This window comes from Vitis vinifera, chromosome 2, assembly GCF_030704535.1.
Source record: "Vitis vinifera cultivar Pinot Noir 40024 chromosome 2, ASM3070453v1".
Lineage (NCBI taxonomy): Eukaryota > Viridiplantae > Streptophyta > Magnoliopsida > Vitales > Vitaceae > Vitis > Vitis vinifera.
Window position 1 is genome coordinate 3,449,243 of NC_081806.1, and position 15,413 is coordinate 3,464,655.

The window sequence follows — 15,413 nt, forward strand, 5'->3', positions numbered from 1 at the left end:
ATAATGTGCTCTTCTCACAATGGTATAGGACCATGCAGTTTTAGGGCAGTCAGTATCCAAATCGAGCCTACTAATTTTGAAAAATGCGCGAGTACAGGACAAGCAAGACCATGACAATCTGGGCAGGTTGACCTAGCAACGAACACCGCTCTGACCATCTCATGGAATACAAAAGGGGCGGAGGGCCCGGGTATGTGGACAAAATTTCCATTGTCCAAAGGATATGGCTTTCAGAACGACTGTGATCCCCACAGCATCCCTAAAAAGATTAGGCTTTCACAATCCACATTGACGAAGTACCCAGTAGTGTCAAGCTAAGGATACCATATAATTCTGCCAACATTTAAAACTTTTGAGTTCCTTATTCTTGCTGCAGTCCCTACAGGATGACTGAAATTTTCAACTCAAAAAAAAAAAAAAGAAAGAAAAATCCCTCAAGAAACCTATTTATAAACTTCAAAATTAAGAAAGAGAAGAAAAGGAAATGCATTGCGCTAATGCTGAGGGAGGTCAGGTTTTTTCTCGATCATTTCAAACTGAAGGATGAAGTTATCCTGCAAGCCACATAAATGGCGTTAGGTTTATTATCCAAACAATTTCTTTTGCTAATTGTGCGTAGGAACTGATGCATTAAGCCAGATGGAGTTCAGACCTTGCAAGCTGTCTCCCACGTGTTGGGATCAAAACAAAGGTAGGATCCTCTCTCATACGAGTTTGTCTCGACAAGGGGCTTCATGCTTGCATTCCTAGTCAGCCACAGCCGCTGCTCCTTGTGGTAGAACCATCCTCTAGCATGCCTGCAAATGTTCATAAATGAAGCTTAAGTCAGAGAAAGAAAATGTATACAAATCCCATTACAGTCATATCGTTGAAATACAGATGATGTTTGGATAGATTTTCTATTTTTTACTTTTAAAAATAAAAATTCTTGTGTAGAATGTAAAAAATTTATAGGTATATACCCTGTATATTAGAAAACACTTATTAAAATTTTAAAAAGTAAAAAATTTCATTTATAAGAGTTTTTAAGGATATAAGATAAATTTCTACCTTTTGTACAAGAATTCTCTTCTTTTATATAGGATTTCAATTTAAAAAAAAAAATTGAAAGTATATCCAAACGTCTCTAAGTATCTCAATTCTACTTTCTTAAAGTCTTCCCGCTTATCACCTAATATTACACCCACAAATTAAATTTGTTACTACTATCTCTATTGTACAGTCTCAACATGGAGAAACCATGTTCAAACCTAGTGTGGAACCTCTCCTGGATCTAAAGTCTGCTTCTTCAAACAACATTTACCATCAGATAGAAAAACCCTTGACCTTATGACCTATATTAGTCCGCACATTACTTGTTCAACTGGTCATCTCCAACTAAAACATAGTTCTGTTCTAAAGCTCTGATGGCAAAGGGCCTCTGATTCTGAAAAGAATTATGGCACAGAGGAATTCCTTGATATATTTATTCTAAGAGCTAGATCAGGATTGTTCCTATAAAAATCATGAGAAGCATGAAACTCATGCACAGAAAAAAATGACAGCAGAATATTTAAACCTGTATCTGGTGTCAATCTGAAGATGGCTCATGTAAGCGATATGTAACCATTTTTTATATTGAGAAATGATTTTTATGTCAGGGGCAAGATTGTAAAATGACTGTTTAACACATTTTTCTTAATTTGTAAAATCCATGTGTTTGTCTAGACCTGAGTGGTTAAGGGTGCAAACAAGCATCTATTTTGATTTTAAAGCCCAATGCTACTCAAACATAGAATTCCAAATTCCATTTGTTATCTTTGGCATTATGTCTCAAACTAAACCTTTGTCCTTCATATTTGATTTGCTCACTGTTACTACGATCATCTACAATATTCAAGGAACATTCTGCTAGTTCCATCCTAGGTTGAATTGCTCTCTATTTGATAGAATCCACCCTTCTCACAGGATATTTGGATTCAGATGCAAATGGAAGGAGCAAGAAAGAAACTAAATATGCAATTACAGAGAAACAAAGAGGGGACATACAGTTCATGTGCTGCATATAGCTGTGCCTCTTCTCTCGGCATGCTGCACACAGGAACAACAAATATCACATCCTCTTGGGAATCTATCAAATTGGAAGAGAGAGGGGGGGGCAAGGAAAGAGAAAGAACCAACCTGTAAAAGATATAAAATAATGTCTCCAGATGTAGTTTTGCAAAATGGGCTTGCTGCACATACAGCACAACCAAAATTGGAATGAGAAGAGCAAGCATATAGCATTCTTCAAATAACTACATAATGTCAAGTTAGATGAGCTCACATTAAGCACAGGCGGCTGTTTAGCATAATAACATTCTGGGATACTGTATTGGGGCTCCCCCTTGTGAGGTTCTTCAGCCCATGGAGAGGCAAACCTTTTGTGAAGATCGTCTGAAGCATTCAAATTCAAACCCAGTGTTGTAAGATCAATTCCCAAAGCAAGGGAGGTCAAGTCTGGATTATTCATCCTTATGACCTTTAACAAACCACGCAAACCAAACTCATCAATGACAGGTTCTGGTGATTGTGACTTCAGGTCCTGGTCTCCATGTGGACCAACCGCTGAAATTTGCCCCATGCGAAATTGAGACTGGCTCTGAAGCTGTTGATACTGCTGAATGAGTTGATCATATGGTCCTACACCAGATATTGTATTAGATGAGTTCATAGGTCTCAGACCAATGGAAGGTGGTCCACCGCTTCCAACCTGAAATGGGGGAAATGAGGAAGAAACTGGAGGATTTGAGAAATCTTTTGGAATGAACTAAGATGCTAGGTGATTGGATTCAGAACCAGAACATGATATGATACAGAAATAAAGACATCGACAAACACATGCAAATGGCAGGTTACTGAGAAAATGGCAATGAATCAGAACCACGTAATCTAGATCTTGATTACAGGTAAAAACAGAAGGCACTTCTGCCGCAACATACCGATGAAGCATGTTGTTGTTGCTGCTGAAGATGAGATGAATATGGGACACCTAAGTTAAATCCACCAGACCTTCCCATCTATACGAATAAAACAAGGAAGCGTGATATTAGCCTCAGCATTGGACAGTATTTTGGTGAGATGACATAGGAGTCTCAAAACATCAAAACCAGAACTCACAGGAAAATGCTGAGATTGCATCATAGACACAGCACTATCATGAAGTTGTTCTTTCCGGTGAGAGTCCACAGGAAAGTCAGTATTTCCACCTGTAACATAATCACTATTTGTAATCCAAAGCTCAACAATACACCCACCAATCACAGAACAAATAACAGAAGAAACCACCTTTCCAATATGTAAAATTCGAGGAATCCCATAAGCAAAAATTTCTTTTTATCCAAAGACAACAAATTCATTAAAATGAATTAAAAAAATAAAAAGAAAAAAAGATGAGACATCCTTCCAAAGGTACATGAACTGGTAAAAAAGAAAAAATACATCCCAAGTGCTCTAATTCAGAACATACAAGAGCTAAACAAAAAAATCAAAAAGTGAACTACAAAGTCAAAGGTGGTGAATAATCCTCTGCAAAGGAATACAGCTGTGAAGTCCCCACTTAGCTAGCTGATCCACAACCTGACTAGGTAAGAGCAGAATCCAAGAGTAGGAGTTAGCCAAGTCTCTAGACATATAGATAATTTGGAAAAGCCACCATTATGCTTCTATAACCTTGCTTTCATGTTTTTTACACCTAAGAAATGATGATAAATGAATCTCCTTCAACCATGAGGATACCCAAAAGACTTAGCCAGAAGCAGACCTTCCAAAACGGCTGTATTTCTACCCCAATGACCAATCCCTCTTTAACTAATTTGGAAAAGGAATTTGAAACTCTACCACAACCAATACCAAACTATCTCGGATTATATAAAGAGTACCCATCAAAGTTCAATTGAACTAAACCTCCTGAAAAAGGCGTTCACTCTATTTGCTTCACAGCAACTCTCCTCTTGGTGCTACAAACAAGGTTCCAAACTAGCATGAATAAGCTCAATGAAGAACTTGCTGAGGACATGATGACAGAAGCCTAAAGAAACAAAAAGCAGTATACCATGTTCCATAAAGACTATGTTCATTTATCCTTAAAAAATTCTGGCATTCCTCTCTAACCAGATTATTCATATCAAAGTGAGGTTAGCCAATAGACAAAGTACCCAACCTATTAGAAAGTCCTCCAGAACCCCTAAAGTAAGTGATCATCAAATCAGCCACTTTTTGGAGGAGTTTAGTCAATCCTAGAAGTTTAAATAACTTGTGGCATAGTCATGGAACTAGGATCTGCTCCAGGCTTTAGAAATTGGATAATCAGCAAAGATCACTGCACTTGATAACCTGTCCAAGGAAGAGACACTAGTCCATGGTGATTCAACACAGTTTCAGCACTACAGAAAGAAAGATCAAATCTGATACCAAATACTAAGGGAAAAAGACGGGCTTTCTAATTCCACATATACATCATCCAAAAGGACGAGTTGTAGTAGCTACAAACAGTGACATGAAATGCATGCTGTGGGAAAATATGGGTACATTCATTTTTGGACAAACCAATTATAGGAAGACCTACAGGATCACAAACAGCATCTTCAAGGAAACATGAGAAACCATCACAACAACAAAAAATATTTTTTGTTTTTAAACCTGCAACATTGAAAGAATAGGAAAAGACCATACAGAACTATTTAAATTTAAAATTTACCACATCCCAAATACATACTATGTCAGTTCAGACTAAGGGGCATTGCAAAGCCTCCTTAACCACAAATTGTTATTGGTATTGACCTTATTAGTCACTTAAAGGCCTTAACTCTAAGGGGGGTTTTATATTTTCGATGAAATTGAAAGGGTCGTCAAATTCTGAAAGAGCTTTAAGCAAGGAACTGACTTAGAGTAAGCTTAAGGAGGTCAAAAAACAAATCCTCAGATCAAGAAATGTATGTGATAAACATATATAGAGTCAAAAGGACATCAAGACTAAGAATTCATCAACTTCCGCATCAAATAACAAAGAAAGTTGAAATTCCATACAGGAAAAGAAGAAAAGTTACTTACTATTATTGAAATGAATGAATCTCAAGACGTTGAGATCCAAAAGAAAATAGTTGAGGAATTGAACATAAAGAGGTTTGATCACCTAAGCAGATATATCTTCTCATAAACAAATTTTTGAATCATCACCCAGAAAAGAAAATATGGGAAAAATCAAGGAAAACCTGGGCATTAACTTTACATGGCCAACAGTGTGAAGACTTGACTATATTGTTTATGTCTCATACATTGGAATGAACAAAGTTCTTATTGATAAAAGAAATCTCCCATAAATCCAAACCTCCTTCACACTTCAGTGTAAACACTTGAATCCAATTAGTGAGACAATCTCTCTTCCAGTTCCCAACTTCTGACTAGAGAAGAGACCTTACACACTTGCTGAAAATATGCGAGAATGTGAGCCAAATAGAACTTAGTGAGTTTACCACCTCAGAACCATCTAGTCTTTGAGAAATTATTTCTTAAATCAAGTTTCAGAAAAGGGCACTCTGAGATTGTCAGAGCAGAAGGCCCAGGTATGAGATGAACCAACAAGAGAGGATGGCAAGTCCAAGGATCTAGCCAAGACTGATTTGATACCTGACAGGGTATTCTTATTTGGATTTATCTTGAGATCTAATATGAACCTGTAACCTAATAGGAGAAGTTTTAGATTATACATATCATCAATTCTAACTCTTGAGAAAAAGATGGAGTCATCCATGAACTGCAGGTTTAAAGCCATTATAAGGCTTCTACCCATTGTTAAAACCCCCCTCCAAGATACCATTTTCCTTACCTGCAACAACATTCTGCTCAACACATTTACTATAATGGTGATGAAAGGAGGGCGAATGCATGACTGAATCTTGCCCCTCAAGATGCATTAGTCCATAGTTTGGCACTGCAGTCACTGGAGAGTTAAAGCTAATCACTGATAAGCACCTTCAAATCTATAGCCTCCATTTAGGACTAAAAGCTTTTCTATTTAACCAATGGCCCAAGAAATCCTAATGTACATTTTCACAAAAATCCATGGGAACATGCAAGTTGACCCAAAAATTGGTATGGACTGGTATAAAATGTATGCATTGTCGTCTTAAAGCATTTCAATAGAAATCATGCAATTACTTGTCAGCTTCCTAAACACTACCATCAAAAGAGCCTGTCAAGGGAGGTCATCAAACCCATACCCTTTGGCAGCTGAAGTACAAGTCATTGACATATAACATAACATGCAACAACTTAAGCCAACAATATTCTGTTAACAAGGTTATGATAAATAAAGCCAATATTATGTTCTAATAATAACTAATCAACAATATGGCCATATGAAGAATCCTAGCATATTTAAATCCCAGGAAAAAAAAAATTATATATATGAAGCACCTTTAAATCCAGGTAATGCAGGAAAATCTTCATTCTGGATGCTGAATTCTTGGTTTTGATGGACAACTCCAACACTTTGCTTCCTCAGAGAACCTGCACATTAGCAAGTCAAAAAGAAAAATTGTTCTTTTTTTTGTTTTCTCTTTCTTAAAAAGCCACTACAGGAAAGCAAGCCAAATATAAGATGGTCTATCCTTTAATTACCCAGCTGTCCTTGAGAACTACCAGCAGAATTAGGGTGAGCGGTCAGTTGAGGAAAATCATTTATGTCAAAAGGAGCATTCTCATGGACACTCAAATCCTTTAGTAATGCCATGGAAGTTAAATGATTATTCCCTGCTTGGACTTGGTTTTGAGATCGTAGCCCTCCCACAGAAGAATAAGAATTTCCAAGCATAGATATCACCTGTGGTGCTGAAATCCTAGATGTCATTTATATAAAATATACGCTCCACAGAAAGGACCAACATGCATAATCCATATGCTACATTAGTTGGATCACAGAGTTCCACGTTCGTATATAAAACAAAATGAATCATAAGCAAGCTTGCCCATAAATATTAAAAAGAACCAACAATATAACAAATTCTGTTACTTAAGAACACCTTAACCCAGTTATGTCCAGTAATGGCAACGAAATTAACACAATCGACTATATTACCTTAATCACAAGTTCTTAATGCTTTTTATTTGAATCCCATATTTCAAATATACTTCTGAGTCAAACAATTAAAATCTTAGGCTCCAATCCTTCCTAAGAGGTACCTAGATTTTTTTTTTTATCAGAAACAAAAGATGTATCAATCATGGATAGAAAGTCCATGAGAAGGATGAGGAGTCCTCCCCACAATTAAAAAAAAAAAAAAAACCTGACACTATAACTCCACCATACAAGCAGTACCAAATGGTTCAGTCCACATAAGAATAGACATAGATATCATTTCCTCAAATGATATCCTAGAAATTTATCAGGGCACACCTTGTATAATCCTAGGATCTTTATAAAACTACCAGGATTGAACCCAACCAAAGTCGTTTAAAAAGAAGAACCATGATAAAACTTGTGAACTAAACCATATCTTCGCCAATTCTTTAAAACCCACAAAAAGTAGGACCTCCCTCATCATGGAAAGAAAAAGCCAGGTGAGACCCAATCTCTCCAGCCAAAAACAATATATGGCACCATTTATCAACTTAACAACAAATTCAGATAACCTAGATGTCTGAAGACAATTAATAATTCTTTAATTTGTAAATGAATTCCAATTTGAATAAAGCATACTCCTTATGATTTTATGATTTGATTTAGATTTTATCAATCATGAAATATAGTGTACTACCATTTATTATAGTTTTTAAATAAATGCAATAGCCTCAATCTAGGTAAGAAAAAATAACATGAGTATCAGTTCAACCTAGGATCACAAAAATTACAAAAGTAGTCATGCAACTTTCACTGATGATTGGCAGGTGCAACTAATCACATTTAAGAACTAAAATTAATAAGCTCTAGTTTCAATAATCAAAAATAATTAATGTATCAAACAAAAAATCATAAATAATTCAAAGTAAATACAACAAAACATGCTCCAATCATATGAAGCAATAACCTGCATTGGCCAATCTCCACCTGTTAGGAACTGCTTGTGCTAATGACGACAAATTTGATAGTGCACCTATTGCTAGGTTTGTAAATACTTAACACTCAAGGGCAAGCATCCAAAAGGAGAGATCGGGGTATATTCCAAAAGGGAGGAGAGATGATGGAAGCAGGACAAGAAAAGGATTTTCTCTTGCTTGATCCGGAAAATGGATGCAGGACTTCCAAAATCAAGAAAAAAAAAAGGAGAAAGAAAAAGGTAAGGTAAGAGATGGACAAGAGAGAAATGATGTTTCACAAAATTGGCCATAGAGCTCAACAATTACACCTACTTGTTCAACACTATACTTCAATTATGCCCTTCTAAAAAGAACATTGGCTCTACAATTCCATCTCGTCAACCAAAACAATTGGAAATGTTACCAAGTAACACTAAAAAATAAAAATACAGAAGGTAGATGTAATGGAAGTTTCTAGAAGAATAAAAGAAAAGGAAAGAGAAATAGAAGGAAGAAAGGGCTAAATAAGAGAAGAGTCTTACCACGGTTCTTTATAACCCTTGATTAGTTTCGCCTCTCAAGGATTAGAAGCCTAGTGAAGATGTTGCCTCTGATTGTGCAAAGAAGTCTCTTCTTGCACAGGAAAAAAGGAATTCTGCCCTACATCATGTCAAATGAGGGCATAAAATGCCCTTTAAAAGAGAGGATTGAAACCTAATCACATTTGCAGACAATGGAACAAAACGGAAATGCAAATGAAAACACGGCATATTTTTACAAAATAACTTAAGGAATATTCCCTAAATTGGCACCTTCTCACTAACGGACCAACCGAAAGGAAATAGGTGTTTCACTCGAGCCTTAAAGATCCTAAGGGAGAGGTGTCCCTTCCTAACCATGGGCTCAGGAGTATGCAGCCATCAAATGTGCAGCACAGAAAGAAGAGTTACCACCATATGTAAGGTTCTAGGATACTACAATGTAACTCGATTGAATAAGATACCAAATGCATCACTAATTATGGATCCATGGGTTAAGGCACATGGTGGGAAAGCACAAAAAGCCAATGCACAAAGTCAGCCTCTAATTGTGCCCAGGAACATTATTTTAGGTTAAGACAATTTCAAAAGAAAAATAGAACACCTCAGCAACAAAAAATACGTAGCATCAAAAATGATGATCTAAAAGCAACAAGATACTGTTATTCAAACAAAACATTCCCAAGAATTATTCAAATGGTAAATCAGCCAAAACAAATGATGCACAAAGTGCTAAAGGTAAAACCATGTAAAGCATCAATCTTTAAGATCTTATGGAACTTAGTTATAGAAGGAGTAGATAAATGAACTAATGAAACTAAGGAGCATTCTATTTCCTTCATGGACAGTAGTACAACTAGCATAATATCCTTGTACTTGTTGGGATCCAATATGGAGACTCTGCTTGAAGTTCCATCCCCAGCTCTTATGTATCGTTCAAAGTTGGTATTTGCATGTACTAATTTGTAAATTTCCCTCCCTTCAACTATATTTTTTACTTGCCAAAAGAAATAGCCAAACAAATTCAAATACTCAGCAGAGTCCATATGTTAGAATAAGAAACTACCCATATTTTGCAATATAATTTCACAAATGCCAGTTAAAAAAGATACCTACTTTGAAATGCTGCATAACATAAATTAATATGCAGTGGCATGCCAAATTAAGCAGGCAATTAAAACTGTTAGCTCGTTGCCCAACAGGTAGTCCATCAATAAGATGCAGAATATGGATTGGGATCATATCATCCCAACTCCAGAAGATACTTGTATTTCTAGACATTTGCAGAATCTTCAAATTCATTTTCAAACATTCGGCACATTCCAGTGAGTTGAGTTGATTGCCCTATGCGTTCTCATAGAAACTAAACTATTTCCATCAGTTTAGCTCAACAGATGCTTATTTTTAAGTTTACCACCTTCAAACTTTTCCCTACAAGGCTGTAAATATAGAAAAATTTACCACACTCAACCTAGTGCGTTATGCACTAAAACTTTTGTAGATTTGAGATAACTAAGTGGTATAGTCATTATTGAAACTCATCCAGTTTAGGAAACTGCTTAACTACTTGCTAAAGCCTACAAAGCACGGAATATTTTATTCTCCCACGTAACTTACCTAAAGTCTTTATTTATCAAAAAAAAACCTTACCTAAAGTCAAAGGGTTGGAGAGTAAAGCATTCCATCTTTGAAGGAGTATGTATGTGAAAACTAACAATCAAGCGTTAACTGTAATTGCTTAATTTGGAAATGCACCACAATCATCATTATTGTCTAATCTTATCTTTAGACAGTTAGCACTACTCAAAGGTTTTGATAACTTACTTCAGACTTTTATCTGTGCCAACTCACCATCTAAAATAGTAAAAATAAAACAAAGCAAATGCATGGAAATGCAAAACTGTATATCTGATAACAGCTATCTTGGTATTTTTTATTTAATGTGCCAATACAGAGAACAAATCAGTTTATGACCAAATTTTGGAGGTTGACATCCAAATAACCCTTTCCAAATTAATGGGTGGTTGGACAAGTATTGTCCCAAATAGCATTTGAAATTGGAACTATGACGAGCTCAGTTGTTAAACACTTGTCTTCATATGTTAGCGAACTAAAAGAGTAGAAAGGCCATCATGAACATCCTGTAAAGCAAGTTAACAGAGAGACAGAGAGAGAGCACCCAAAAAACAAAGCAGTCTTGGTAAGCACTGGTGTAATATAAGTGATTATCCAATCAGAACTTCTATGGGGTTTAAAGTCCCCTTCTTTAGAGCGTGGAGATGAAGCCACTACCTTGTGAAAGAACGCCACCCATTAATCTGTTAGATCCTTGTATACCCATATTCCCAGATCCATTACTAATTAAACTTAGGTGAGATGCAAGGCCAGGCATAGCCAATCCTCCACCAGAGCTTAAACTCCTTCCAATGTTGCCCCCGCCAGCCAGGTTACCTATCGAGCTTGTAATTCGTGGACCAGTGTTCCCTAACATTGGAGATACCCCTGATCCTGCAATTGCATTCTCATTGCATATTATAGAAGAAGATGGGGATCCAAGAAAAGAAAATACAACTTTGTACCCTGCAACTATTTAGATTCCTGCAGCACCATTACCTCCTCTATTTGTGACCCCTGGATGTCCATGGGAGCTAGCATGTGATAGCTGCATTAGAAGGAAAATTGCTGATTAGAGCAGAGGCTTGGAACTGGTAGCCTCAATGTGACACACAAAAACATACAACAAATGCATGCACACAAGTGTGTGAACACAGAGAAAGAGCTAACTAAAGAATATCTAATGAACTGCCAACATGAATATCCCTTATGCTGCACAACGTTCAAACCTTCAAAACCATACCTGAGAAAGAGCAGTGGGAAGATGGTTTATTGGAAATCGCCCATTAGATAGGCTTCCTGTAGGCTGTTGAATACCACCAGGATGCCCACCATTTATTGTAGAATTTCTTGATGCAAGGGAGCCTGGCATGTTGGGAATGTTAAAACTCCCATGAATATTATGTAGCCCTTGTATGGTCCCTATTACAGAGGGGAAAATTTTTTCTCAGTGATTATTAAATTTATCATGCATCATGGTGATTACAAAATTGAAAATCGAGCAAATATTTCCCACCAAGATGATTAAAAGCAGCAGCTGAACCAGATTGGGCAGAAAAAGAAGTTGTAAAAGATCTTCCTGTAGTATCTGGAAGATTTGAACTTGATCCATTGAGTCCTGACTGCAATCACACATTCTAAATAGTATTCATGAATACGGAAAACATGTGTACAAGAGAGAACATACAGAAGCAATGTAGATTGAATCTATATTCATCCATTAAAGAACTTAAAATAAATTTCAGAACCAACGTTATTGGTGTTTGCTAAGGATCAACTCTGGATTCCGATCCAGATACATATGAGGATTCTTCATAACATGTATGACTCGCTTAAATTGATGAAATCTTGTCATAAAAGTTCAGGGAACTAACTAAAAAAGAAACCGGTGGAACAGAATTGCTAGGTTCCATCCAAATTCAGTGCCTTGTGTTAAAAAGAAGAGATATTGCCAGAATTCTGCATCATAGAATGATTTAATATCTGGAGGAAAGAAGAGGAAATACATTAAGCAGCCCGGACATTATAGAAAGAATGAGGGGAATCAAAATAAATTGCAGGAAGTCATTCCTTGTGCAGAACCAGGCTTTGTATACTTTGGTTGTAGCTTGAAAACAGAACACCTTCCCTGAAAAGGGAAACAAATAAGAAGATACCAATCAAACTTCCATACAAAGAAATCTCCTCAACTTGTTATTCAGTCATTCTAGAAATGAGCATTAATAACTTATCATGATAACTAATGAATGATGCCAATAATAATTAAATTTCCAAAATAATGATTGTTAAAAGTTCAGATTGTATACAAAATGGTTCAGAAGAAAGTTGGGTTTTGGCAAAGTCATCACTATTGTAACTTGGAAAATGATTTATATAGCATCATAAGTATGTAGGTTTGCTTATTTATTTTATTTGCTTATTTATTATTTATTGATGCATAAAGGGAAAGCCACATTAAGTATGAACATTATCGGCATGAATTTGATTGTCATTGCTGTTAAATGTTCCCCATCCTTTTTTATGTAAACTACACCATAATTGAGACCCTTTTGTGTACAACAATGGATCAATACTAAAACCATTTTTCTTTTTTGATAGGTAAATAAAAATATATTAAAAGCGCTCGCAAAAAGGCGCATCGGAGTACACACGAAGTATACAAGGACATGTCACAAGGCAAGCTGGATCAATACCCCAACCCCCCACAGTAATAATATAAGAAATTAAAAAATAAAAAATAAAAGGAACAAGAATTCCACCCCAAACACCCAATGAGCTAAATGCCTAAATGGGTAGCATAATCCTGATATTATGGCTAACATATCACACGTACACGAGCTCATTTCTTAATGAAAAGATTCATAATAATTGATTTGTCATACTATACTTCATGCAAACTTCTATAGTGCGCACACAACAAAAGGAAGAAAAGAAAATTTTAAACAATTAAATGCAAGGATGCTCCTATTAGCAACCCAACTAACAAAAATACCACAAAGAAACAACTACATACACTCAATGGGAAATGTGATTAATTTCACGTGCCATTTGATATTACAAAGTCGAAAAGTCAGAAAGCAGAGTCTGAGAACTAATTTAGAGGGCATGCCAAGCTTATGCATTAAGCCATCAAGACATGGCTCAAGAAGAGCACACCTTAGAGGCACCTCAAAGGTACACTTCACAGCTTCAGTCGCATCTGAACTCTTTTAGACAAAATACCTCATGCTGACCCAAACATAGTTCTCTATGCCAAAACTGATACTTAAATTGTTTCCTCTCATTCTTGAAGTTTATTCAAACTAAGACAGCATTTACTATGTCCATCTAATTACAAGTTCACAAAACTCTTTTGCATTCCTATTTGCATGTGAAACATGTTAATACACACTGAAGAAAGTTGGAGCCATTTGTTTGTAAAGTGGCTTTCTATATTCTTTGCAAGATTATTGTTACGATTAGAATTGCACTAGAAATCCATGATTAAATGTCATATATTATCAACATGTGATGATAATGGAGACTAAAGGTAATTGCTTGAGTTCGTAGAACACTTTTGCATCTCTATCTTGTGTGAAGAATTACCTTAGTGCACATTGAAGAAAATCAGAAGCATTCATTCATAAAATGATATTTTTATATCTTTACAAACAATCCATTCTGATCATAACTGCCCTATGAATTGATTATCAAGCGATGTATTTTATCCACACAAGATGATCAAAGCAACTATGGCACTCCTCTGGTGCTCTTAACACCATGGTTTCCATATATGAAGATAAGACAATTGCTTACTTCTATCTAAGATTATATTTTCTTTTTTGGTAATGAAAACCAAAGGGAGAATGAGGATTATATCATTTCCCAGACATGGAATTTTTTAGAAGTCAATTTATGTAAGGTTCTTGAAGTGCACGTAAAGAACATGAACAACAATCAATGATATAACAAAACATCCAAATATCAAATTAAACATTCTTACAGTCACTCATAACCCCGGAAGTCTAAATCCACAAAACATAAACCTAACACTGCATTTAGCCGCTGGGAAAAAAAAAAAAAGTAAAATAAGAAAAGAAATCAAAATTCTGTATCTTAAACTTCCACTGTTCACTATGGCTGATACAACCATTTAACCTAGTTGAGATAATCATTTCATTTTCAAAAACAAAACAAGAAGAAGAAGCAAACCGCTCAGAATTTTGATTTCCTTTTCCTTTCCTTTGTTCTCTCATCAATCACATGGAAAGCGAAAGACAAACAAAACAAGAATTTCGATATCAAGTGAGCAAACACCCCCAAATACGAGTACACGACCTCACACAATCGACCTCTTTCATCCTTTAACCCTCGGTTTAGTAACTAAGAAAACAGAAAGGAAAAAGAAATTTGATAACGAAGAATTTTCAAATCACGTGTTTGAACCTTCAGGCTTCAACTCACCTCGACCAAACCAAATTATAATATCGAACAGCGAAAGATCGAGATTCGGAATTTGAATTTCTTCTCTTCTCCAGAACTTTCTCGGCGACCAAACGGAAATCCAATTGGCAGAGTGGCGAAATTAGTGGGTAGATAAAGAAGGGCGCATTGGGATCGGGGGATGAATCGAGTCCAGTGTCGTCTGGATGGTCTTGTGGGGTTGCCCTATAGCTCCTGTGGGGCCAGTCCTTTTGCGCCACGTCACAATCCTTTTTTCAGATGAAGAGCTAAAGGTGTACTTTCACGTCACTTTTAATTTTCATTCCTAGTGCGGAGAGATTGACCAAATCGAAGATTGGTTAAAGCCGTGATTCTGCGAACCGTTTCTAATATTTTTAATATTTTAAAATTTTTATAAAAAATATAAAAATATTTCTTAAAATCACTATAAATATATTCTTACTCTTCTTTTAATTTTTTTATTTTTTTATTTTTTTTCATTTCAGAATTCAATAACCCCTTGTGGGGCTTCCTCAGGTTTCTAAACGCAATTTAAACAATTTAAAGTAACTTCTTCATATCCAAAATCTTATATATAACGATAGATATTTATCCTTCCATAAATAAAATAACTCTTCCAAAAGCCTAATAACAATCATTTCATCATTCCCTTATTCTTCTTCATCTACAATTTTCGTATTTTTCTTTTAAGCCATGAATGTGATTTGTAATGGTGAATGTATTATGTTTAATAATTTAAGGATGACAATAAAACGGGTAAAATAGGTCATTCGTATCCAACCA

At 35.8% G+C, this 15,413-nt stretch overlaps 1 protein-coding gene and 1 non-coding gene across 7 annotated transcripts; one reads left to right on the plus strand and one right to left on the minus strand.

Moving 5' to 3' along the window:
- Window positions 1–304: 304 nt before the first annotated feature.
- LOC100263354 (probable NOT transcription complex subunit VIP2) lies at window positions 305–14,862 on the minus strand. Of its 6 annotated transcripts, none has more exons than XM_010662780.3 (15): window positions 14,631–14,861; window positions 12,062–12,315; window positions 11,704–11,809; window positions 11,431–11,609; window positions 11,187–11,235; window positions 10,866–11,081; window positions 6,640–6,849; window positions 6,436–6,528; window positions 3,139–3,227; window positions 2,961–3,038; window positions 2,306–2,731; window positions 2,161–2,213; window positions 2,029–2,070; window positions 653–797; window positions 305–554 (listed from the first exon to the last, which is right to left on the minus strand). In XM_010662780.3, exons 2-15 carry the CDS (start codon window positions 12,098–12,100, stop codon window positions 495–497), a joined length of 1,785 nt encoding a protein of 594 aa, XP_010661082.1. In that variant the 5' UTR covers window positions 12,101–12,315; window positions 14,631–14,861; the 3' UTR covers window positions 305–494. The 6 variants fall into 6 exon arrangements, with proteins under 6 accessions (XP_010661082.1, XP_010661086.1, XP_010661101.1 ...); XM_010662784.3 differs by having other exon boundaries at window positions 12,194–12,315; window positions 14,631–14,859; XM_010662799.3 differs by lacking the exon at window positions 6,640–6,849 and having other exon boundaries at window positions 14,631–14,862.
- Window positions 11,704–11,781, plus strand: LOC132253389 (small nucleolar RNA snoR35). The gene has a single exon (XR_009465228.1). It is a non-coding gene; the product is annotated as a small nucleolar RNA snoR35 (small nucleolar RNA).
- Window positions 14,863–15,413: the final 551 nt, after the last annotated feature.